We start from the raw sequence: 25,432 nt of genomic DNA, 5'->3' as shown, positions 1-25,432 counted from the left end.
TTCCACCAAGCAATTCTTTTTTTATTTATTTAAATTTTTTAATGTTTTATTTATTTTTAAGAGAGATAGAGACAACGTGAGCAGGGGAGGATTAGAGAGAGACACAGAATCTGAAGCAGGCTCCAGGCTCTGAGCTAGCTGTCAGCACAGAGCCCGACGCGGGGCTTGAACCCACGAACCGCGAGATCATCATGACCTGAGCTGAAGTCGGATGCTCAACAGACTGAGCCACCCAGGCGACCCCAACTAAGCAGTTCTTAAGTCACAGGACCCCAACCTAAATTCAAGAGTTGCTGAGAAATACAGATTGGTTGTGTACTTATTGGTTTGATTAAAGAGTATACCAATCTGTCAGAAAACAAAGGGGTAAGTTTCAGATAGATTAAAGTCTAAATATAACAGAAACGTATAAAAAGTACTAGAGGAAAAATCACCTCTACTTACGTATATTAATACATTTGTAGAATATGGGGGTTCCAAGGGCCTGCACTAGGCACTCAGATTCAGATGGGGGACAGAGTGGAGAAAAAGTTTTCATTGATGGTAACAAGCCTGAAAGGAGAGGTCATTGCTGCAGCAGACACAAATGTCCACGAGGATTCTTGTTCCCTACTGAAAAAAGCTTGTTACTGTAAGTCCCTGTAAGGTCATCAGATACTGTCAAAAGGACACAGGTAAAAAATCACTGTGGCTTGAAGAACAGTAAGTGAAAAAGAAAGAAAAAAAATTGTATCCCTGGTAAGAATAAGGAAGCTATCCTGTGCCCAGACTATGAGATAGATATCCTAAATTGGGGAGTGGCAAAAGTCTTCCAAACAAGACTCACCAAAGGTGCAATGAAGAGTTTTGCTGCCACCAAGAGACACAGAATCACTGGATCCACCCACGGTCCTTTGGGTATGAAAACCACAAAAAATTTTGAACATCAAGAACTCAAAAAATTCTTTCCATGAGTCGTTTCTTGCGGGATCTACTAGAGAATAAACCTCATCCAAACAAAAACAACTTGGGAAAACTAGCAATTGAGCTTTAATATATACTTCATGGAACATCTAAGATTAAAACTAAGGTGCAGACAAGGATAGAATAATGTTAAATAATAATGCTCTATATTATACGTTGTAGGTCTCGATCAAGTAAAAATAATGCAACCAGAAATGGGAGGTGAATGGAGATGAAATGAGGGAAGTTAGAATAAGCTCATAAAATGTAATTTAGACAGTGAAAGAGAACATGAATATAGTGAATAAAAAAATAAGGTGACAATGGGCATAAAAGGTATAACCAGCAGAACAGAAATATTAATCTTGCTAGACACCAAATTACTTTTTTAAATAGAAAATAGTCTGAAGAATTAATATAATAATAATAAATATAGTAATTATGGTATAAGATAATCTGCCAGAATTGGGAGCAAGCATATTCACCTTATCGACAAATGTGCAAGGGATGAGTCTGACTATTAAATGTTAAGATTTTGAACTTAGCTCATGAAGACCTAACCATATACTGTATTGAAAAAACTTACCTAAAACACAATGATTCAGAAAGGCTAAAGATAAAGGGAGGGACAAAAGTATTCCAGGCAAATGGGAACGCTATAAAAGCAGGGATAGCAACAGTGATGTCAGGTCAGGTAGGAAGCAAATAATAATGGGGAAAGATTTTCTAACTATGTTTTCAAATTCATATGCAAAAAGGATATAAAAAGAAATAAAAAGAGAAACTGAAACATCTGACTACATACAGTAACTGACAGAAAAACAACATGATAGAAAAGTAAATAACACAAAATGAAAAGAGAGTTGACAAATTGGGAAAAAATACTTGCAATACCCATAAGAGATAAACCCATAAGAGATAAAGGGCTAGTGTATGTAATATATAAAAAATCTTAAAAATTATGGGGAAAAGTCAAAAACAAAAAAACAATTCACTAGTGGAAAGAGGGCAAGACATGAAAAAATTCACAAAAGCTGATGTAAAGAAGTATTTAACAATTAAAAAAAGTATCCAACTAGACCCATAATAAGAAAATGCATAGTAAAACTACCATGAGGTGACATTTTCAACTATCCAATGGTGGAACACCTTACTCTAGTGGAGAAGTTGTGAAGAAAGAGGTTTCTCTCTTGTACTGAAGTACAACCTTCGTGCTGGAAAATTTGGCAATTTTTAAACAAAACTACATATACACTTACCTTCCTACAGAATATTCCCATTCTAGGAACATACCCCAAGGACATAACTCCAATAATATGAAAACAAAGACTGTTGTTTATATTTTCTTTGCAATAGTTTTCATAACTGCAAGACAGGGAAAATAACTTATACACCCAAAAATAGATGGGTGGCTGAATAAATTGACAAGTCTACCAAATGGGGTACTAGAAAGTTTCTTTTTGTTGGTGTTGTTGTTTTGTTTTAAATAAGGAAAATCTTTATGGACAAATCTGCAGTGATTTCCAGAATACATTTTAATTAATTGATTAATGAATTATTTAATTTATTTTTATTTTAGAGAGAGAGGACGAGTAGGGGAGAGGGGCTGAAAGGGGAGAGAGAATCTTAAACAGGCTCCATGCCCAGCGTCAAGCCTGACGCAGGGCTCAGTCCCACAACCTTGGGATCTTGAGCTGAGCCTTAAGTGAGTTGAATGCTCAACCAACTGAGCCACCCAGGTGTCTCTTCAGGATATATGTTTAAATGAAAAAAGTAAAGTTCAGGAGTGTTAACTTTTGCCTTAAAAATAAGGGGAAATAAATACATACACATTTATTCATCTGTGGAAAGGGAACCCAGAAAGGATACACCAGAGACTAATGAGATGGATTATCTAGAGGGGATGGGTGGGAATTGGGTAAAAAGAAAAGAAAGAATTGGAAAAAGGAGTTGCCACCTCTCAGAATATACCATTTTGTGCACCTCTGACTTATGGAACAATGTTCATGTTTCACACACATAAAGAAAAAATATAAGTAAAATTACCAAGGATGGAAGAAAAATCCCTTAAGTAAAATACATCAAAAACATGTGAACTAAATGACGTACTTACTATATGGAAGTAGTACTACATAGAAGTAGTCAAATGATGTACTTACTACATGGAAAGCATGGAAAATGCACTAATCCAGGTCACTTTTTACCGTTCTTATTCTAAAAATGGAGATATAATTCACATACCATAATATTCAAACTTTTAAAGTACATAATTCAGTGGATTTTTGTATATTCACAAAGTTGTACAACCAACACCATCATCCAATTCCAGGACATAGTCACCAACCCAAAAAAGAGTGCCATGCATATCCATTAGCAGTCACTCACTATTCCTCCCGCCCCTAGCCCTTGGTAATCTCTAACTTCTGGTCCCTCCCTATGGATGGACCTATTCTGGATATTTTATGTAAGTGGAACCGTATTTTGTGTTTGGCTTTTTTCTGAACGTAATGTTTTCAAAGTTGATTCATGTCATGGTATGTGTCAATACTTCATTTCTTTCTATGGCTGATATATATATACACATATATATACCATTATTATGATCCAGTCATCAGTTGATGGTATTTGGGTTATTTCTTCTTTCTGGCTACTATGAATAATGTTACTATGAACATACACGTTTTAGTTTTTGTTTGGACAAGTTTTTAAATCTTTTAAGGTCTACAGCTATTAGCGAAAATGTAGTTCATAGGAGACTCTCATTATGTTTATATTGGTACACTTCATGGTATTCCACATGTCTTTGAAGATCGTTCGTTGTCATTCCATGACATTCCATGTTTTCACAGGAAAAAAAATTTGATCTATCTTTAGCTTCACCAAATATTTCTTCTGCCTGCTCCAATCTGCTGTTGACCACTTATGTTGAATTTTCCATATCAATTATTGTACTTTTCAATTCCTAAATTTTTTGTCTCTTCTTTATAATTTCTCTTTATTGACACTCTATATGGTGAGACATTGTTCTCCGATTTGATTTTAGTTCTTTAAACATTGTTTCCTTTCATTCTTTGTACATTTTCTCAGAATAATTTATTTAATGTGTTTGTTGTATAAATCTGAAGTCTGGGCCTCTTGGGGAACAGTTTGTTTGCTTTTATTTCTCTGTATTGGGGGTCATACTTAGTTTCTACATGTCTTCTAGTATTCTAGAAAATTGATCATTTTAAGTAATATAATGGTGCAAATCTAAAATTCAGATATTCCTCTTTCTCTAGGGCTTGTAGTCCCTGTTTTTTGTTGTTCAGTGTACTTTTCTGAACATCTCAAATCTGGATTCTTTGCTATATGGCCACTGAAATTTCTGCTTCATTAGTTTAGTGGTGCACTAATAACTAGACAGACATTTCCTTCAAAACCTGGAATCAATCCTTCTCCAATTTTGCTGAGAGGCTCTGTGTGTGTGTGTGTGTGTGTGTGTGTGTGTGTGTGTGCGCGCGCGCGCATGCACGTGCACGCTGGGCACACCTTCAGCGCTTAGACAGGAAGTGGAGTATTCCATCTGAGCCTTCATTTCCTGCTTCAGCAGAACCTCAAAGTCAGCTAGAAGTGAGAGGTTAGTGCCTTCTCAGCTCTTTCCTGAACACAGACACAGCACTATGCATGCTCATGACTTGCTTAATTCCAAGAAATCTATCAGAATTTATCAAAGTCCCTAAGGATACTGAATTCTCCGGATTTCCTTTTAAGCGGTTTGATAAACTTGTTTGCCTCTACTGTCACTCACTGCCTTGGCCAGCTGTGATGTTAAACAATGACCTCTGATGGTTTTTGAAAAGTGAAATCAGGAAAAAAGGCTTTTCACACTGAGCAAGTTCTTGTTCAAGACAGACTTGCAAGTGGGGTCTTCCAGTGGACAACCACATTGGTCACAGAATGACAGTTCTCAGTGAATGTGTCTTTGAAGCAGGTCCAACCCTGTCCTGCTTCCTCTCTAGAGGCTGCCAGGCTGCTGGTTTTCACTGACTGCGAGCTGCTGGTTTTCAAGAATACTGTGGATCTGCGGAGTGAAAAGTTGAAACATCACGAATCATCCTTTCTTGAAAAATACTCCTTGGATTGCAGCAAACCAATGGTTAACTCGCTTTCTGAAGAAGTTGATTCTGACAATATAGTTTTCCCACTGCTTTTTATGGAGAGAATTTCTGTATATCTTTACTCCCCCATTTTTGCTGACGTCACTTCAGGTAACTTTCAAACTTAATTCTGAGACCATGTGTCTTCAAGCCAAAGAAAAAAGAGCTCTGAACATGTACTGAACTTCGGCCGGTAGACTTCTACTTTGCAGAGGCATCAGTGAGCAATTCTGAAACTAACTTATGTGTATTCCAGGGTTGAGAAAATAAGTAAATATATTGTGGACAAGGAGAACCATCTTTCTCCCTGTGGGACGGCAGAAGGACACCAGACAGCCTGAGTAGGCTCCGACTGGTCAAATTAAGGACAATGTGAGCATCAAAATAAGCAATGGATTTCTAATCCTGAGCATTATCTAGTAACGGGAATCAGACTTGCCATTCTAAATTAAATGACGAGAACACTGGATAAAATATATAAAACTTAGGTTTTCAGATAATGGACAAAAAGTACAATACAGTAATACCTCAGAGAAAGAAAACAAACCAGTTGGGCGCTTCAGCTCACTGCATGGAATGTCAAACTATATTGCTGGGGGAAGGAACCCTAGAATAGTTCAGTGGCCTTAATGAAGAGGCAGGAGTTCAGAGTTTACACAGACTACTGTGGCTAGAATTTGTGAGGCAAAATACTAGAGAGGAAGGAGATGAACAGAAAAGAAGAGCTCTGGAGATCTTTGGCAGGACCCCGTCAAGTCTATGGCTTAAGAATGATCTGTGCAGGGGCACCTGGGTGGCTGAGTCGGTTAAGCGTCTGACTTTCGCTTAGGTCATGATCTCGCGGTTCGTGGGTTCGAGCCCCATGTCGGGCTCTGTGCTGACTGCCAGCTCAGAGCCTGGAGGCTGTTTCAGAGTCTGTGACTCCCTCTCTCTCTGACCCTCCCCTGTTCACGCTGTCTCTGTCTGTCTCTCTCCTAGAAATAAATAAAACATTAAAAAAGAATGATCTGTGCAATGTATGAGCCATCTGCCAATGCCAGGAAGAAATTCACTAGAATGGAGTTTGTGAAACAACTTAACAAAGGGCCAGGTATAGTTTGTATTCTCATCTCTCCAGATTTAACAAAAGGATTTGCTAAAAGATAAAGCATCAGGCAGGATTCTCAGAACAGGAATGCCTCTAGAGTGAAGCCAAGTGAACCCTAGGCCAAGGTTTCTCAATCTCGGCACTGCTGACATGTTGGGCTCAATAATTTCTTGTTGTATATTATGTAGAACGTTCAGTAGCATCCCTGGCCCAGTAGCAACATGTCCACTGCAGATGTTGCCAAATGTTCTCTAAGGGTAAAACTGGCCCAAATTGAGAACCACTGCAGACAAGATCATTGAAATAGCTATTAATGTTCCATATGTTCAAGGAAGTAGAGAAAAACCTGAACATGATAAGAAGACAAATGGAGTATTATAACAAAAACAATAGCCAAGACAGAAAGGGGGAAAAAGAGAAAAGGAAGAGGAGAAAGATGAGGAGGAGGGGAAGGAGGGAGGATGAAAGCCAAGGATAAAGCAAATGTGGTAAAATGTTACTGTCTGGAGAATGTGGGTGAAGAATGTGCAGTAAAAACTTGGCATTGCTCAGAGAGAGAAAATTTTTGCTTTTAGCTTCTTGGCGGTAATCTATGGAATACCTGATAGAAGTATCTTTGTTTAGGGCAGCAGCTACCTATAGTCATATGGGCAATCAACTGATCATGCTTACATACTGCAGCCACCACAAAAGTTCTGGACACCAAAACTTGAATGAGCATCTAAGACTGGCCAAACTCTATGCTCACTGATGCCAGGATGGTAAAGGATCCTGAGGACAACAGGATCAAGGGCAAGCTTTGTGTTAGGACCCTCACAGACATGGTCCTATATGCATCTCTTCCTTTGACAGGTTCTAATTTTATCCTTTCCCTGTAATAAATAGTAATTCTGAATAGGTTTCAGTGTGTGTGTGTGTGTGTGTGTGTGTGTGTGTGTAGGTTTCAGTAAATTCTGTGAGTTTTGGAGCAAATTTTTGAACCTAAGGGTATTCGGGGAACACTTCCCCCACAGCCCACCACCTCCAAACCTGCAGCTGGTGTCACAAGTGACAGTGGTCTTGTGTGGGCTCTTCCCTCTAGCCCTGTAGCTGGGCCCTAACTCTCTGCAGTAGGATAAGAAATCCTGGACAGACCTGGTGGTCTGGAAGACAGGGCTTGCTCTCCACGTCACAGTTTCGCTAAATCTGGATAGGCATTGAGACATTTTTCTTTCACTTTTCCTGTAATAATTTTTCATAATTAAAATTTCAATTAATTTTAATTTTACAAAACTGACATGTCAAAATAAAAATTTTAACGCAGGAAGAGCAAATTTTGCATTCAATACAGTAACAAACAATTTTCTTTCTGTGTAATCTCTTGAATTCCATTGCTTTAGTTATCTAAATTCTTCAGCTTTTGAAAATGACAGAAATGACTCTCCAGAGTTTATGAATTTCTGCTAACCAGAGGCCTTTTCCTGCCATGAAGAGCAACAAGGAATTTTGTTATCTGTAGTTAGTTAACCAAGAACCCTTAATTTCTTCCAGAGAAGCAAAAGTGAAACACTTGCAAGGATTTTTAAAATCCTGTCTTCCTTTGAAATAACAGTACTGTCCAGCAAGACTAGTTCCTGCCTCAGTGAGTCATCTCATAACCTAATTCGGTTATCTCGAAATGCTCCTTCAATCACACCGCCTTTAGAATTTGTCCTTATAAATTCCAATCCCTGATTCCACAAAAAAAGTTTCCATAGAAGCACACTGGGTAAAGTGACTAGATGTTATACATTCTTGATTTAAACAAATATTTCTATGCAGTGAAATATATAACCAAGTTTTTGGTTGTGTTGCTACATTTAAACATGTATGTTGCCTAAAAACTTGAGATAAAATTCAGAAATAAATAACTGAACACTATTTTAGAAGTCAAAGAGTAGATCACAAATCATTAAAAGTATAATAAAAATTAACATTTATTTTTGTAATTTATTGTCTTCATACCCATAATAAAAGTGACTGTCTTAGATCTGCTAAGAAGTTTTAGAAAAGGCAATCTATTTTAAATAACTACAATCTCCTCCTATTCTCCACTGTTATTTTAAATATATCTCCTCAACATTAATGTTCAAGGCAAGAAACAAGAGCTACCCCTGTGATATTCCCTTCATACGTGCACGTGACCACGTCTGAGGAGCTGGGATCTCAGAATTCTCACACAGAGGGAAGAGTGAGTGTGGGGATATTATTAAAAAGCAAGTTAAGTATGTACTTGATTTGTGGATGGCTTATGTAAACATCACTTTAATAACAGGCTGGTTCACAGAAAGAGGTCGTAATCAATCATCAAATGTAATTTTTTTCCCTTGAAACACAGCAATTTTCGATTGCTGTTCTTTCCGCCTCCTGCTCGCTTCCCATGAAGGATGAAGGGGCAGCTGTGACTGCTGTTTGGTATTCTCAAGTCCTCTCGGTGCACTCTTACTAAACAGATTCTTGAGCTGAGGTTCATTTTGCTGAAAACCTGGGAGGAGAAAGCAAAAGTAGTGAATACGAAACACCTAAAGAGCACACAAGAGAAAGACATTTCATTTTCTCGCATCAGCATTCAAGGAAGGAATTTAGTTTTACTTCAATGGAATACATCACAATTAAGAATCTAAGTCTAAAAGGGAATAGATTGAAATTGTAATATACACATGAACAGGCAATTATCAGATACATGCCTTCTAATCTTTTAAACAGAAATTGATCGTGTATCTCCTCATATATGTTGTGCTATCTTAATTACACTGGCAGTAAGAAAGGAAACAATGCAGACAACATGGAAGGCCAAGAAAAAAAAAAAAGAAAAAGAAAAAAGTATCTTATATTTTCAAAGGAACATCATTAAGTTAGGATATTCGTGTATAAAGCAGATGTAGCCAGAAAACTAACATGTATTTACTAATATACTGGAACTGACCATGGTAATGGAAGAGACAGATTTTTAAAGGGCTACTAATTGATTCCACTCCCTTGTTATTGAACAGAAAATTATTATAAATTACTAAATTTACTCAAATGTAAGACAAAGTTCTTTTCCAATCATAAAATTATCCACCAGATATAAAGGTGGCAAGTTGTTTCTAGCCCTCAGAGCTTCTTAAATCATAAGATACCTAAACTACGTTATTTTGAACAAAGTAGTGTTTGGGAGAAACACACTATCCAGAAAAGACATGAATTAATTCATGTTTATAGAATCAGGGGGAAAAGGAGAGATCCAAATGTACTACAGATTTTAAGTAGTACAAGAGAAGTGTAATTTCTCCACTGCAAGTTAGACATCGTTCACTGTTAAAAGCCTTCTCAAGAGCTCCTTAAAAAGTAAATGTTGTAATTTTAATTTGTAGAAACAAATGCACACAGTTAGGGATAACATTTCCAAAACACTACTGTACATAGAATTCAAAACGTCCTGAGTTTCGTACAAATCACATGGGGTCTAGAAACCTGATGTAATAATCAGAGTGGCTCCAGTGAGGAAGAACGAAGAGTTTAAATGTTAAATGAAACTGCCTCATAAAAAATGAAATTTAAATAAGGCAGTATTCTAAACTAATACATACTTTACATAATTAGGTAAACCACATTTGTATGTATAAACACACTATAAATTAAATACTCTAAATATATAAGCTAAGCAAAAAAATTGAAAAACCTTCCACTTGGTCTCCTCACTGGGAAAAGGTGTGGGTGGCTCCAGTTTACAGGTACCCTGAGTTTGAATATAAGGTAAATGAGGCAGATGCCACGAGTATGCCAGACCTACTTTTCTTTTCCCGCTGGGTACACAGCCGGGATGCATTCCCCACCCTGACCGCAATGAGCTGAGGCCATGTAGCTGAGTTACAGCCAAAGGCATGTGAACAAAAGGCCTGATCATAAAGACCTCACATTCGATCCTTTCATTCTCTCTCTCTCTCTCTCTGGCCCCCGAGAGCACACAGAAATCTCGGAGGCACAAGATGGAAGGACGCTGCAAGCAACACACAGGCTGTGAGGAAGAGAATGAATCACCACAATCTGGTGGTTGCTTGCGACAGCAGGTAGTCCACTATGGATAACAGCAAAGTGCTCCTCGGAAAGATGGTACAGTCATCACAATAACATACAAACGTGGCAGTGGCTCAGCGGCTCAGCAGCAGGTGGTAAGGGAATGGATGCCTGAGGCTGAAAAGTGCGCACGTCTCCTTTGCCAATGAAATGGGAAAAACTGTGGCCAGTCTCTTTTCCCAAGTGAGGACCTGGGAAGCAGGCTGTAGGCCTATGGAGTGTGCAGCACCAGAGTAGGTGGTTGGAAAGAATAAAATAGTATACTGATGAGTCTCTGGCAACAGACTACAAAAAAGAGCAGCATCCAGGAAAGAACTGGGTGGCTCACAGGCAGAAACTGAAACGAACAGAGAATCCAGATATCTGGGAATTAACTTAAGGCTTAGAAAAGCCTCTGGACTTCAAAAAGTAAGACAGAAGACTAAGATTTTAGGCAGTAAAGGCCTATGGACATTCAGCACCAGAGCAAAGTTAAGAGCAGAGTATGGCCTCAACCAAACCCGAAAGTCTCAACACAGCAGACACACGGAATGATACTTGTGGGTGGGGAAAGATACACTCAAACATGAAGAAGGAGAGTCTGACAACTCGCTCTAGGCAAAAATTGCTGGTGTGGTGACTAGCTCTAGGCAAAAATTGCTGGTGTGGTGACTAGCTCTAGGCAAAAATTGCTGGTGTGGTGACTAAGCTCTAGGCAAAAATTGCTGGTGTGGTGACTAGCACATGGATGGACTAACTGGAAATGAAGTCAAATCCACTAAGTTTTTGAGGGACCTGTGTTGCGAGAGAAATCCTAAGCCTGGGCTGAAAAAACTCTCTTGAATACTGAAGACTTTGAAGTGTCTCCAGGACCGTATGTTTTTACCAGTCACTTGCTGCAACCCCCAAGGAAATCATATCAAATGTCCGCTTTAGGTGTGGCCACAGAGCAAAAACCTCCCCAGAAGACAGTCAGAGGCCAGGAAGAACAATGGATAAGGAAGTGCCTCCAGCTCCTTTACTATTTTTGCTCAAGTAGTGGTAGACATGTTATGTGACTCCCAATTCTCCCTTAACTGACTGGGAGTTTGTACTGTGGTTACCTTGTCCCTGATCTGCCACTAAATATTTGGTATGAGCTGGGGACAGGCAGCCTGTGTTAGTGGCCAGGTGACCAAACTTTGAGCAGTCCCATCCAGGAGACCGAATGGAAAGTACCACCTCATCCAGGGGATAGATGATCCTGGGCTTTGAGCTGGAGCTGGATGCAGTGACTGGATGGGACGCCAAGGTGGCTTCCGTGGGAAGGAGAGAAGTGTGCTCTAGGTGGGGAAGGGGCAATGAACTGGAGTCTCTCACATCTGGTGAGAGAAAGATGGTCAGTGGCAGATAGTTAGGTGTTTAAGGAATTCCACTTTCTTTTTCCTCCTAACCACACAATTAGACTACATTTCTCAGCTCCCCTGAGGCTAAACTGTATCATCTAATTGAATTCTGGCTAATGAATTATGAGCCTAACTGATTCTTGCCACTTTTGTGCCTGGCCCATGAAAACCTCCTGCACAATTCACCATGTACTTCTTCCCTTCTGTTGGCCAAACGGAAACTGCAGGAGGAAGGAGCTACAAGATGAAAGGAGCCTGATCCTTGAATTACTCTGCGAAACACAGCCTCTCTGTCAAATCACAGCGGACTGGAATGTGAGTGAAAAATAGATTTTCATTATTTTAAGCCAGTGAGAGTTTGGGATTATGTACATAAGTCAGCCTTATAAAACCCAAATATATTTAATTTGATTTGTTACAAATTAATGTGAAAATACTTTGATTTTACTTTTTTATTATTATTTTTTTTAATGTTTTATTTATTTCTAGGAGAGAGAGAGAGACAGCGTGAACAGGGGAGGGTCAGAGAGAGAGGGAGTCACAGACTGAAACAGGCTCCAGGCTCTGAGCTGGCAGTCAGCACAGAGCCCGACGCGGGGCTCAAACCCACAAACCGCGAGATCATGACCTAAGCGAAAGTCGGACGCTTAACCGACTAAGCCACCCAGGCGCCCCTGATTTTACTCTTAACTCAGAAAATAACATACTTCTTACTGAATGTTTAACGGCATGGTGTTGATGAAGATATACCTTATATAATAATTCAGTTCAAGAGAAATCAAATAGACCCAATATGCCAATATGTCCTGATAAGTTTGGTTTACACCTTTCCCCCTGGCAGCAGATGGGTAAAAGCAAACAAAACAATTAAAATTTAAAAATCACACTGATAATCAGAAGATGTTCCGTTCCCCTTTGTGTGGGTCAGTAATTCAGGCAAATTAAGGAACCTGGAGTTTTTATCCTTCCATTCCAGTAAAGCATAGTTAGCTTCATATAAAGGGTAGGAAGCCAGTAATACATACCTGGGGTTCTGCTTTTTGGAGCCTGTTCTCTGTAATTTCAAAAACAAGAAAAAGACCATTAGGACTTTAAAAAGATAAATGACTTTCAGAAAACTTCATAAAAAAAAAAAAAACAAACTAGGGATAAAACTGAAAGGACTAACGTACTCCCTCATCCCATCAACAGTCAATAAAAAAATGATCCTTCCCCCCCCCCCCAAGTTTCAGCTCCATCAAAGTTAGTTAGATCCCAATATTACAACAAAAACGTGTGAATTTCGTTCTCACCCCCCTTCCTTACAGGGACTCCAGGTCACAAAATACCCTTTCTTGGTTACATATGTACTCTGTCTACTCTTGACCCTATCCAGACAAAATATTTCCAAAGTCTTCATGAAGTGGGAATGAGTCACATGCAACAAACATTAAGACTGACATTTTGTGAGAGATGGAAGGGACAGTGATATGTTATTCTCAAGTGAGAAAAGAGATGAGCCTTGTGAGGCAGGTCTGGGATTTTAAAATTAAAATCAATTTTGATTGATTTCAGGGTTCCAAATATGGTCGTGTGTCTTTTCTATACTCTTACTTCTTTGGAAAATGTTAACATCACAAGTTTCTGTTCTATTAAAAATTATCCCTGATTTTACAAAAACAGTTTTCTGAAGACAACAGCTGTTACTGAAGAAATAAACTAACCAAGTGTGAAGCTATCCCCGACCAGGTTAGAATTACAAATGAAATTAAGCTCACTGACTTATCACAGAAGAGTTGTGAAAAGTGGTGGTGAACAGCGGGGACAGAGGCAGCCACATTACCAAATATACAGGAGTCTGGAGAAGCTCAGAGAGAGCAAGCATTTCCTTAAGAAAAGACTGATCCTTAATATAATGGCCCTGGGGTGTCAAAAACAAAACCAACTGTTCTTTTCAGAAAGTTCTGTTTAAAGAGTAAGAAATGTGAGACATTTTCGAAAGGTTCTCATTAAAAACAAATTCAAAGTTTGAAGACTTTGGTCATCCAAGGGATAAACTTAAATTAGCTAGACAAATTACCTGGCTACAGGATAAATGTGGCACTGCCGTATAGATAGATATACATTTTTTTTAAGATGTCCTTTTTTTTTAAGTTTACTTATTTATTTTGACAGAGAGAGAGGACAAGCAGGGAAAAGAGAGGGAAAGAGAGAGAATCTCAAGCAGGCTCCACAGCAAGCACAGAGCCTGACATGGGGCTTGAAACCAGGAACCGTGAGACCATGACCGGATCCGAAACTGGGTTGGTTGGATGCTCAATCAACTGAGCTGCTCAAGTGCTTTCCCATATGTGTATTCGTATATATCATCCAATAGAACGTCTAAAAGGACCAAGTCTAAACACAGGATGTGCTGTAAAAACTACATGTATGTATGGGAGAGATGCTTCTGCCATCGTTAAGATGTGCAGATTATTTCATATTTTTTTAAAAAATTAAGAACTAATAATTATTTTAGGATAGAAAAAATACTCTTACCTTCTAGAGCTTTTAGATCCAGATAAAGAATGGAAAAACACTGACTCAAACTTCCTTGATTCTGTACTTGGCGTGTTTTTGTCATTTCTTATACTCTGACGGGTTTCAAGTATATCTTCTTCAGGTAACGCTTTTTCGAGGGGGTTTTGTTCCTTAACTGACTGACAACTACTTTCCTTCTTTCGTGTCCGTCTGACTTTCCCAATGAAGAAGTCATCATCACTGTCGCTATCCTCAGACATTGAAGACTGTTTGTAAAACCTTTCTTCTGTGCTATCATCAAAATACTCCTTTTCTTCTTCCTGTAATTCTTCTCCATCACTGTCACCACCAAGGGTGGTGGATCCTTTCCTTTTTTTGGTTTTATTTACTGGTTTCATTTTTGGGTCGGCAGGTGTCTTCCGGGACTCAGATGGAAGTACAGAACCCCTTTCAGAAGGCTGTGATGCAGAGTATGGAATGTCTATAGCACTGGGTCCATGTTCCATCTTGGTTACTTTTTCTTTTGAATTTACTGGTTTCTTTGCCAATATTTTGGCTTCTTTCGGTTTTTGCTCACTGACCATAGTTCCTTCATGCTGTAACTTACTGGCATCATCATTTGAACACAAAGTGTCCTTGGAATGATTTTCTACTGAAGCATTCTTTGATGAGTTAACTTCAACAACATTTTGTCTCGCATCTTTAAAAGCTTTGACAGCAGCTGCAAAAGAAACAGCACGACTTGTTGCAGCATTAAAACAAATGATAAAACATCACTGTTTCAGTACAGTATTTCTTAAATTATTTGAAAACACTTAAGAGGACAGCTGCAATTACATTAAATCTGTATGATAGATCTGAACCCACAAAAGAACTCTAGTGTCTTTAAAAAATGAAACTGAGAAGAAATGCTCAGAGGTATTCAACTTAAAACTCCAAAAGTCATCATCCTTTCAGGCTTTGGGGTTATGAAAAATAGTAAAAACTTTACTGAATACAAATAGGAAAAATAAAATGGCTATTTTCATTTCTTTAGCAAAATTGTGTTGATATGATTGTGGCACATTATAAATTGTGGTTTTAGACATAAAAATAAAGATCTAATCTGTGACAACATTTAATTCCTTCAACACATTATAAAATAATGAAAATTATGTGACTATGTGGCCACATCAAAAGTAATATGATGAATTAAATCAATATTTAGCAAAACAACTGTGTTCAAAATTATGTTATAAATATATATACATATTTATATACTAGAATTTAGGAAAAAATACAGCTTTAATTTTTCATTAGACATCCACATTATCAGGCACTGTACCACATTTAAAAATATTTGAAGGAGATATTTATAAAAGGTCCCCAAAACGAAAAAACACCCAGAGAATAAATGAATAGCCATTTATTCAGAATCATATACACAAGTGCCTTTAAGTACAAGGCTTAAAAGTCATGGAATTCATACCTTTTAGCACATCTATTTTTTTCTTCAGAAGAGGATGCACTGCTAGTCTAGCAATTGCCCTTTCAGTTGCAGTAGAATCAGGCTGTGAATTAAAATAAAAAACTTAAATAAACATTAAGAAGTGAATAAGAAAAAATCTATCATAATTTTTTTTAATGAGAGGTCACAGGAATTTGTCAGTATTCTAATTAGATTAAGTCACTTGGATAATCCATGATGAAGAAAAAATAAAATTCATGGTGACAAAAATAATACTGCCCCTCACCAATTAAGTCATCATGTAATCAGGGGTGCTTGGGTGGCTTGGTTGGTTGAGCAGCTGACTCAACTCTTCTTTTTGGCTCAGGTCATGATCTCATGGTTTGTGAGATCGAGTCCAGCATTGGGTTCTATGTTGCTAGCGTGGAGCCTGCTTGGGATTCATTCTCTCTCTCACTCTCTCTCTCTCTCTCTGCACTCCCCCACTCATACTCTCTCATAATAAAGAAGTAAACTTAAAAAATTATCATGTAATCAATTAACAAATAGTCTTTGTGGTCTTAGTATCTTTCCAGAACTATGGTAGGCATCCTGTATGATAGTAAAAAAAAAAAAAAAAAGTCCCTGCTTTCAAAGAGCTTAAAAGATCTAGTTAAAAACAGACTAAATTAAAAAAAAAAGACTAAATTAATATGAAAGAACCAAATAACGTATTAGTATTAAGCTGGGTGATAATATTTAGAACTATTGAAATGTTTAAAATTCCAGTTAATAGAGATATAATAATTATCTGAAGTTAAGTATCTGTATTTTGAATGTCTAATATCTACACTGTATTCTCAGAATGTTCTACCACAGTGCTTGGCTAATAGGCAACGCTTCATAGACACATGATGATGACTTAATGGGAACTGATTATATATAATAGTTAATATATTTATGAATTTATAAAAGCAATGATTTGGGATGCTTTCTTTGAATATCATCTGTAGGCTGACAATTCCAAATTTCTAACCACTACCCTAACTTGAGCTTGAGACTCCTATATGAACCTCCTGCTTGGCATATTAAAAGAGAATTCTTTGATATCCTTCTCAAACCTACTTCTTCAGTCTTTCCTATCTTATTATATGTAATTTCAATTTTGGTTGTTCAGGACTAAAACTTCAACAATTCTATCACATTTCTCCTTCCTTCACAGCTCACAATTATTCCTTTAGCAAATCCTGTAGTTACAAATGCAAAATATATTCAGAATGAGTAATATATTTCATCACTCCTGCTCTTACAACTTTAGTTTGAGCAATTCATCTATACCTCTCACCTGCAGCACCAACACAGTATCTTCGAACCTGGTCACTTGCTCCCCTACACCTGACTTCCCATGTAGCATCACAGTGAGTTTTCAAAAGGTAACCAGACCGTGATATACCTGTATCTGTTCTTCCTCAAGCTTTACTGCCTTCTGATGCTCAGATTATTCTACTGTAAGCTCTTCTCTACCTGGAATGGTTTACTCCCAAATATATACATGGACGATCATCTCCTATTATTCATGTATGTGCTCAATGTTATCTAAACTAACACTTGCCATAACTATTTACTTCACATCACTTAGCACTGCATGCCAGCGGAGGCATTCTCCTATCTGTAAGGCAAGGGCTTTGTTTTCTTCATTGTTACAGACATAGCGCTTAGGTCAGTAACTGGTAATAGACTGCATTCAATAAATGCAGATGAATACATCTCATAAAACAAATGAATACATTTCACTAGTGTGTCAAGTAGAGCTGCCAGCGTCAAATGCCTTTATTTTAAATATTCATTGTTAATGGACCAATAACCAATGGACCATTGGTTATATAATGGTTATACAATACATACATACAAACGTATGAGTACATTAGTAAATGCAAGATGATGGCAGTTTGAAGTCTACTGTGTTTGGAGGACTTATCCAGGCAATGTATAAAAATCAGTTGCATTTCTATGAAATAGCTAAAAGGAAAATAAGGAAATAATCTTTTTAATAGTACCATAAAAAAATGATAACATGTTAGGGACAAATACAATAAAGGGAGTGAAAGATCTTTACACTGAAAAGTCTAAGACTTTAAAGACAGAAATCTAAGAGGATGCAAATAATTGTAAAGATATTCCATAATTACAGATTAGAAAAACTAATATTTTTTAAATACCCACAGTATCCAAAACTACCTATAAATTCAACGCAATCCCTATCAAAATTCCAATGGCATTTTTCATAGAAATAAGAAAAATATTTCTAAAATTTCTATGGAATCACAAAAGACCCCGAAGAGCCAAAGCAATCTTGAGAAAGAAGAGCAAAGCTGGAGGCATTATGCTTCCTAATTTCAGACTATATTACAAACCTAGAGTAATAAAAACAGTATGGTATTGACATAAAAACAGACTCACAGACCAATGGAATAGAACTGAGAACCCAGTAATAAACAAATGCACATATCATACAGTGCTATTTGCTGGAGTCAAAAATACATGATAGGAGAAAAGACAGTCTTTTAAATAAATGGTATTGGAAAAACTGGATATTCATATGCCAAAGAATAAAATGAGACCCATATCTTACAGCACTCACAGAAATTGACTTAAACTGGACTAAGAAGATTTATATGTGAGAACTGAAACTGTAAAACTCCTAGAACAACACGTAGGGAAAAAATAACAATGGTTGTGGCAATGACTCTTTTGGGATATGATACCAACAGCACAAGCTATGAAAGCAAAAATAAACTAGTGGGGCAACATCAAACTACAAACTTGCTGCAAAACAAAAGAAACAATCAACAAAGTGAAAAGGCAATCTACAGAATGGGAGAAAATATCTGCCAACCATATCTCAGATAAGGGGCTAAAAACCAAAATATGGAAGGAACTCATACAACTCAACAGTAAACAAAGAAATAAAACAAAATAAAAGTAAAAATAAAATCTGATTACAAAATGGGCAGAGGACTTAAACAGCTATTTGTCCAAAGAAGAAATGGCCAACAGGTACATGAGAGGAAGCACAACATTACTAATCTCTAGGGAAATGCAAATCAAAATCATAATGAGATCATCTCACACCTGTCAGGATGGCTAGTATCAACAAAACAAGAGTTAACAAGTGTTGGCGAGCATGTGGAGGAAAGGGAACCCTGGCACATTGTTGGTGAGAATGACACTAGTACAGCCACTAGGGAAAACAGATGAGGTTCCTAAACAAATTAAAAATAGAAGCAAATGAAGTCACTATCTCAGAGAGATGCTGTGTTCACTGCAGTATTCTTCACGATAGCCAAGACATGGACACAGCTAAGAGTCCACTGATAAATGAAATGAATAAAGAAAATGTGGTGGGTATATACATACATACATATGTATATGTATACATATGTACATATACATACATATATACACATATATATACATATACTGACACATACACATACATACGTATATATACATATACATACACAATGGAATATTACTTAGCCATGAGAAAGAGCAAAGTTCTTCCAGTTGCAACAACGTGGATGAACCTGGTAAGCATTACAATGAGTGAAATAAATTAGACAGAGAAAGGCAAATAAAGCACAGTAGCACATACATGTGGAATTTACAATTACCGAAAAATCACAGAAGAGTGAATGCTTATTGCCAGAGACTGGTGTTAGTGGTGGAGGATGGGGAGATTTTGGTCAAAGGGTACAAACTTCTAGTTAAAAGATGAATAAGTTCTAGAGTGCTAATACTCACCATGTGATTATACATAACAATATTATATACTTGAAAGTTTCTAAGAGTAAATCTTAAATGTTCTCACCACACAAAAAATTGCACTTATATAAGGTGATAGATGTGTTAATTAACCTTATTATGGTAATCTTTCACAATATATATGTGTATCAAACCATCAAGTTGTATAACTTAAACTTACACAATGTTTGTTATATGTCAGTTACAGCTAGAATCAAAACATGACAATAAAGTTAGAAACAAAAAATACAAAATCTTCTACTAAAATATTTCAAGTTACTATATCAGCATCTTTAGGCAAAAAGAAAAGAAAACAGCTTCTCAAATTCTCATTCATTTAGCTGGAAATCTATTTAACAACAACACTCTTGTAGTTATGTGACAAACCTACTTTGTGCATAGTCATATCTGTGAATATACATTTTGACACATCTCTACTGCTTCTAATTTTTATAAACTGGAAATTCTGGTAAGGTCAGCTACTCAAAACCATTGCCAAATATCTTAGAGAACAAACTACTCCTATTATACTGAAATCTGAAAAAATGTGAAAGCTATTTAAGATACTTAAACATCAACAGATAACACAGTGTAGAAATTTCATAAAGATCTTGCTTAGTCTGTGAGGGTGCACAAAACATTTCATTTTTCTGGCAAAACCAAACACAACACTGAGAGGATCAGCCCTGTCATTTTTAGATCTGATGCAAAAAGGATTTTGGAGGTGCTGAAAATGCATTACCAGAATGTCTGATCTCGAAGAGTTTATTAGAGAAATGAAAAAACACAACAAACATACAAAAAACAAAACACAAAAGCAGAGCCAGAGAGAGTCAGCGACCTGTCTAAAGTCATGCAACTAATGGGCAAAGCAACAGTAGTCAGAATGCAGAAACTCCTAGAAATTTAAGCCTCTTCCCTTTGCTGACCAGCAATCTTTGTAAAAAGAATGTATTGTACAGATCTCCTTAAGGTACATATAGTCCTTCAAAGTTCCTTACATTTAGATACCTATTGTTTTTATTAACTTATACCTGTTCTTGATGGTCTGTTACTAATCTGCTAACCTGAGTAGCTTATAATTTGGGGAGTAGAATTCTAATGGGGAAAAAAGGCAAATGGAAAAACTGTTAATGGCATATACATATTCACATGCTTTATAAATACTAAGGATTTCAGTTGGACCAATAAAAAATGTGACACATGTATTTCTTAAAATGTTTGATTTTTAAAAAGTCTTAGTTAAAAAGATCACATTTTATAAAGGACAACCATTTAAATTAGCATTTATTTTATTTCTCCTAAGTAAACAATGCCAAATTTAACATTTTAAACTTGCGTTTAAGTTTATTCGTAATAAAGCAATTTGAATTCATTCAATGCATTTTTTGAATTCAAATTTTAACAAGAGGTAAAGCGAACAGAAACCAATGATTTTATCCAATAATTAGACTAACAGTCTTGACTCAATTTCAAGATTACCCAGCCAGTTGGGAAGAAGCTAAACTCACAGTCCGGTTTCTGAACTCAGTCTAGTATTCTCAATCAGTTTTCTTCTAAACTATTTGAGATAACTTTTCTCTCATTCTGTGACTCCCCTCCAAGCCCCCTCCTCCAAGCTTTCTGGAAAGAAATCAAATATGATTATTAACAAAGAGGCTTGTGAACTAAGAGGGTGCAGGTTCGTGGCTCTGGCAGTGCGCTGGGTCGCCGCTGCAAGCTGCCATGTTTACATTCTGCCGAGGACCCTGGGCTAAGTGTGACAGCTCCCAAGAACAAGCAGGGCAGAGGCTGTCGGGAGACTCTTCGAATCCTTTATCCCTCCTTATTTCGTTACTGCTCACCTTTCTGCCTCACTTGTTCCCTTTTTCTATTTACTGATATTTATAACAACACACCTCAAGACGTGAAGGCACAGACTTATACATTCAGGACCCCAACATCATCTTCTGAGGCTCACAATCTTGCTCTAGTTTCAAGGTTAAGACAAATGTACCAATAACGAAATGTGACACACTTCCTTTGAGAGATGAAAAATGTTATGGTGGTTTATAGAAGAAATCCAGTCACATACTTTAAATTTAAATAAACTTAGTTTGAAGCATAAAAGGCTAAGAATCCTCTATGAGCAGTTTTTACACCTGCATGAAAAAGGTCTTTACAATATTAGAGGATGTGTGAAGGAACCACAGGTTTCCTTATTTAACACTGACACAACATTTGCCATGGAAAATTCTCAGGAAACTGTGGTTTTCACACACCTCCAGTTTCTTCCATTTCAAATAAATTACATAAAAAAAGGGAAAACACCTCATCTCTTTATGGAAAAATTTTATTTTGGCACACGGCTATTTATTATGAACACAAGCATTTGGTGTTCAATTCTGAAAGGAATTTTGAGAATGTACATGTAAATATAAACAAGAGTCTAAAAATGAAAAAGCTCTCTTACATGCACTGTTCATTTCTGTGAAATGTTGCCTAAAACAAATGGACTCCTAATGAACTGATAGAGGTAGAACGCTAGTAGCAATGTTTTTGGTATTAAACTTAATTTCAATTCTAGGTTTTACCTAAAGATATATTAATGTTTGTATTTATTAAAAATATCTAGGGAGGTAATAAGAACCAGTCCATTCAGTTGGATCAGAAGAACTGTGTCTACCTAATGCTTGACGCCACATTTAAGGCAACGGGAGACCTTTCCACATTTGTTCAGTTCACATAAAACCTAGGACGCCATGATTCTAAACTAAAGTCTGAAAGATATGGGATCCATTCCAGCATCTTCTCCTAAACTTCTGTTTTGTAGGCAGGGACCAGGGTTTAGACCTTGGACCTGTCATCTGCTAATGACTATAGGTATATTTTTTACCTTTCTGGACCCATTTGTCTCATTTGTTACATAGAATTATTATCAACTTACCAGAGAAAACTGACATATAGAAAGCATCTCATGAGTCAGGCAACTGGTAGATGTTAACAGTATTAACTTGCTTGTCCTTACCCTGTGGTTGTTTACTATCACTTATTTTTTACTCCCCAGAAGATGACATATTCCTCTAGAAAATACTGTGCCTCCTATTCCCTTCCTATATTCCATACAGCCCAGCTGATTGCTTTGCAAGCAACAGATGTTTTGAATCGAGAAGCTCCTGAAATTCTGGCCCCAGCTGTCTGGAAATGTCAGAATTCTCATCCTTCAACTCTCTAGCTTTAAAACTTCATCATATACATATTAACTGCCTACTGAACTCTTCTACCCATTTTCCGCATTTGAAAAACGAAGACACTAAATCCCCCCCCCACCCCCCACCTGTGTGCACATATACACCCGTGAATGCTTTCTACCTGAGATCACTGTGGTAAGATCAATGGAGGTAAGCCTGTACATGGAAGACCTGTGCAAGCTGTAAGATATGACACAAATTAGTCTGTTCTGCTCTGCTCGTCAGACAGCCTCACATGTGCAGAGCTCTGTGGAACACACTTCATGTGTGTTCCTCTCTCCACAACACAGTCCTCTCTCCACAACACTGCTGTCTGCCGCAGTTTTTAGAAACCCAACACATTTCCATACACAAGAACCCGAATCCAATGGAAGAATATCACAAATGAAATAAAATACTAACAAAACAGGTGAAATCAAATAGCTTGGGAGGAATGTGAAATGGCTTAAGCAGGGCAGTCTCCATGGGCTTTAAATCCCTGCAGGATTCCATCAAGAGCTTTGATGAAATAAAAATACTTTCCCTCCCTCCCTCTCTACCTTCCTTTCCTCCCTTCCTTTTGTTTGGAGGAAGGTACAAACAGGGCACATATGTAACCAGGTTTCACTTGACCCTTGACAGTAAGATCCTCAACTTTTTACCTAAATTGCTATTAAAAGTCTCATGACTACAAATCTTGTCCTGTGCAAATGAACTTACTTATACAAAGTAACAATGATAAGCTAATATAGACATTTGTGTCCCCATTTTTTGGACAAATGACATTTCACACAATGGAAAGTTGAATGAAGGGTTGTACATGGAAGAAGATATACTATAAAAAACAGAGTTGCTTTTTTAAAAAAATGTTTATTTATTTGAGAGAGCAGGCACACATGCATAAGGAGGGGAGGGGCAGAGAGACAGGGAAAGAGAGAATCTCAAGAGGCTCCATGCTGTCAGAGCAGAGCCTGATGTGGGACTCGATCCAACAAACCATGAGATCATGACCTAGCCAAAATTAAGAATCGGACACTTGACTGAGCCACCCAGGAACCCCTAAAAAACTGATTTTCTGTACATTACACATATACTAACTAATATTAACTTTCCAAAGTGAAAATAAACCACTTAGGAACTAGATTTAATTTAAAAAAAAAACAAAAAACCCACAAACACAGGATTTTTTTATTCTGGGTATTTTCAAGTTCAAGTTAAGTTATAAATACTGCCAAGTTTTACTGTTAAGAGTTTAAATGGAGATATTATTATTAGGGTACCACAAATAAACTTCTTTTTATTCTCATCATAATTGAAACAGTAATGAAATACTTCTAGAATTTAGCATTCAGAAAGTTCAAAAATTTATTTTGGTAAATCTTAAATGATTACTTTTTTTAAACTCTCAAGAGAAAACAAAACTACATCCTATAATTTTTTTTAGTTAACACTATTCTATTTAACATGTATGTCATTATTATGTCTGAGATACAGACCAAACTACAGTTTAAAACCATCACAGGATTACATTTTTTCTCTTTTCATGAAAAAAGTCCTATGAAATAAGAATATTTACTATTAAAATTGTGCTACTACAAAATAAAAAGCCTGTTGTAAAATCATGTTTAAGACTTGAGTGTTGTTTTTTTTTTAATGTTGCTTTCCTCATAAAGACAATGATGACAACAACAAATTCTTCCTCCCTTCAAAGAAAACCTTTTTATGTTCTGACCATCTTAAAATGCTTTAAAATTCAGGGGTGACTTGGTGGCTCAGTCTGGCTCTTGATTTTGGCTTAGGCCGTGATCTCATGTCATGGAGTCAAGCCCACTGTGGTGCTCTATCCTGAACATGCAGTCCGCTTGGGATTCTCTCTCTCTCTCTCTCTCTCTCTCTCTCTCTCTCTCTCCCTCTCTCTCTCTCTCTCTCTGTGTGTCACTGCCCACATTGTGTGTGCACTGTCTCTCTCTCAAAATAAACAAACATTTTTTAAAAATGCTTTAAAATTTAACATGTCTCATAACAACTGTAGAGAATTCAGTGGGCAAAGTGACACTTACAGTTGAGGATTCCAACACGTGTTTCCTGGTAATCAATAAAACAAGTAGGCAGAATTATCAGTAAAGATATGAATCAATCGAAGAACATCAACAACTAATGTGACCTACTTGACATTTTTAGGACACTGATCCTAAGAGAAAACATACCGTTTTCAAGTGCACATGAAATATTCACCAAGATAAGCCATGTCCTGGGCCATAACACACACACACAAAATCATAGAAAAGTGTGCTCACAGATCATGAAGGAAACAATAATGAAAGGATACCCAGAAGATCCCCTAACTGCTCAGAAATTAAACAGCATACTTCAAAAAAAACTTTTTTTTTTTTTAATGTTTTATTTATTTCTAGGAGAGAGAGAGAGAGAGAGACAGCGTGAGCAGGGGAGGGTCAGAGAGAGAGGGAGTCACAGACTAAAACAGGCTCCAGGCTCCGAGCTGGCAGTCAGCACAGAGCCCGACGCGGGGCTCAAACCCACGAACCATGAGATCATGACCTAAGCGAAAGTCAGACGCTTAACCGACTAAGCCACCCAGGCGCCCCTAAACAGCATACTTCAAATTAAGCCACTGGTCAAGGATGAAGTTTTGAAGGAAAATTAAAACATTTTGAATTCCAGAAAGACGAGTATACACATACCAAATTTAAGGGTGCAGGTAAAGGAGTGCTTAGAGGTAACTCTAGAGCACTAAGTGCTTCGGTTACAGAAGAGGAAAGGTCTGAAATCAGTACCTGAAGTTTCCATATTAAGAAACTAAAACAAGAGCAAAATGAACCCAAATGCATGAAACAAGAAACAATATGGGTTAGAGCAAAGGCCAATGA

General features: G+C 37.2%; 1 protein-coding gene across 3 annotated transcripts in view; it reads right to left on the bottom strand.

Annotated features, from left to right (window-relative positions):
- Positions 1-8,095: 8,095 nt before the first annotated feature.
- SRFBP1 (serum response factor binding protein 1) overlaps positions 8,096-25,432 on the bottom strand; it is a 64,245-nt gene continuing 46,908 nt past the window's right edge. For all 3 annotated transcript variants that reach the window (XM_077753028.1, XM_077753030.1, XM_077753029.1), the window contains 4 exons: positions 15,574-15,655; positions 14,124-14,826; positions 12,632-12,660; positions 8,096-8,668 (listed from right to left, as the gene is read on the bottom strand). In XM_077753028.1, the coding sequence (XP_077609154.1) occupies positions 8,484-8,668; positions 12,632-12,660; positions 14,124-14,826; positions 15,574-15,655 (999 nt within the window). In that variant the 3' untranslated portion in view covers positions 8,096-8,483. The remainder of the gene's footprint in view (positions 8,669-12,631; positions 12,661-14,123; positions 14,827-15,573; positions 15,656-25,432) is intronic.

This window comes from Crocuta crocuta, unplaced genomic scaffold (assembly GCF_008692635.1).
Source record: "Crocuta crocuta isolate KB4526 unplaced genomic scaffold, BGI_CrCroc_1.0 scaffold377, whole genome shotgun sequence".
Taxonomy (NCBI): domain Eukaryota; kingdom Metazoa; phylum Chordata; class Mammalia; order Carnivora; family Hyaenidae; genus Crocuta; species Crocuta crocuta.
The sequence above is the reverse complement of the archived record's forward strand: the minus strand, read 5'-3'. Positions and strand labels throughout refer to the sequence as shown.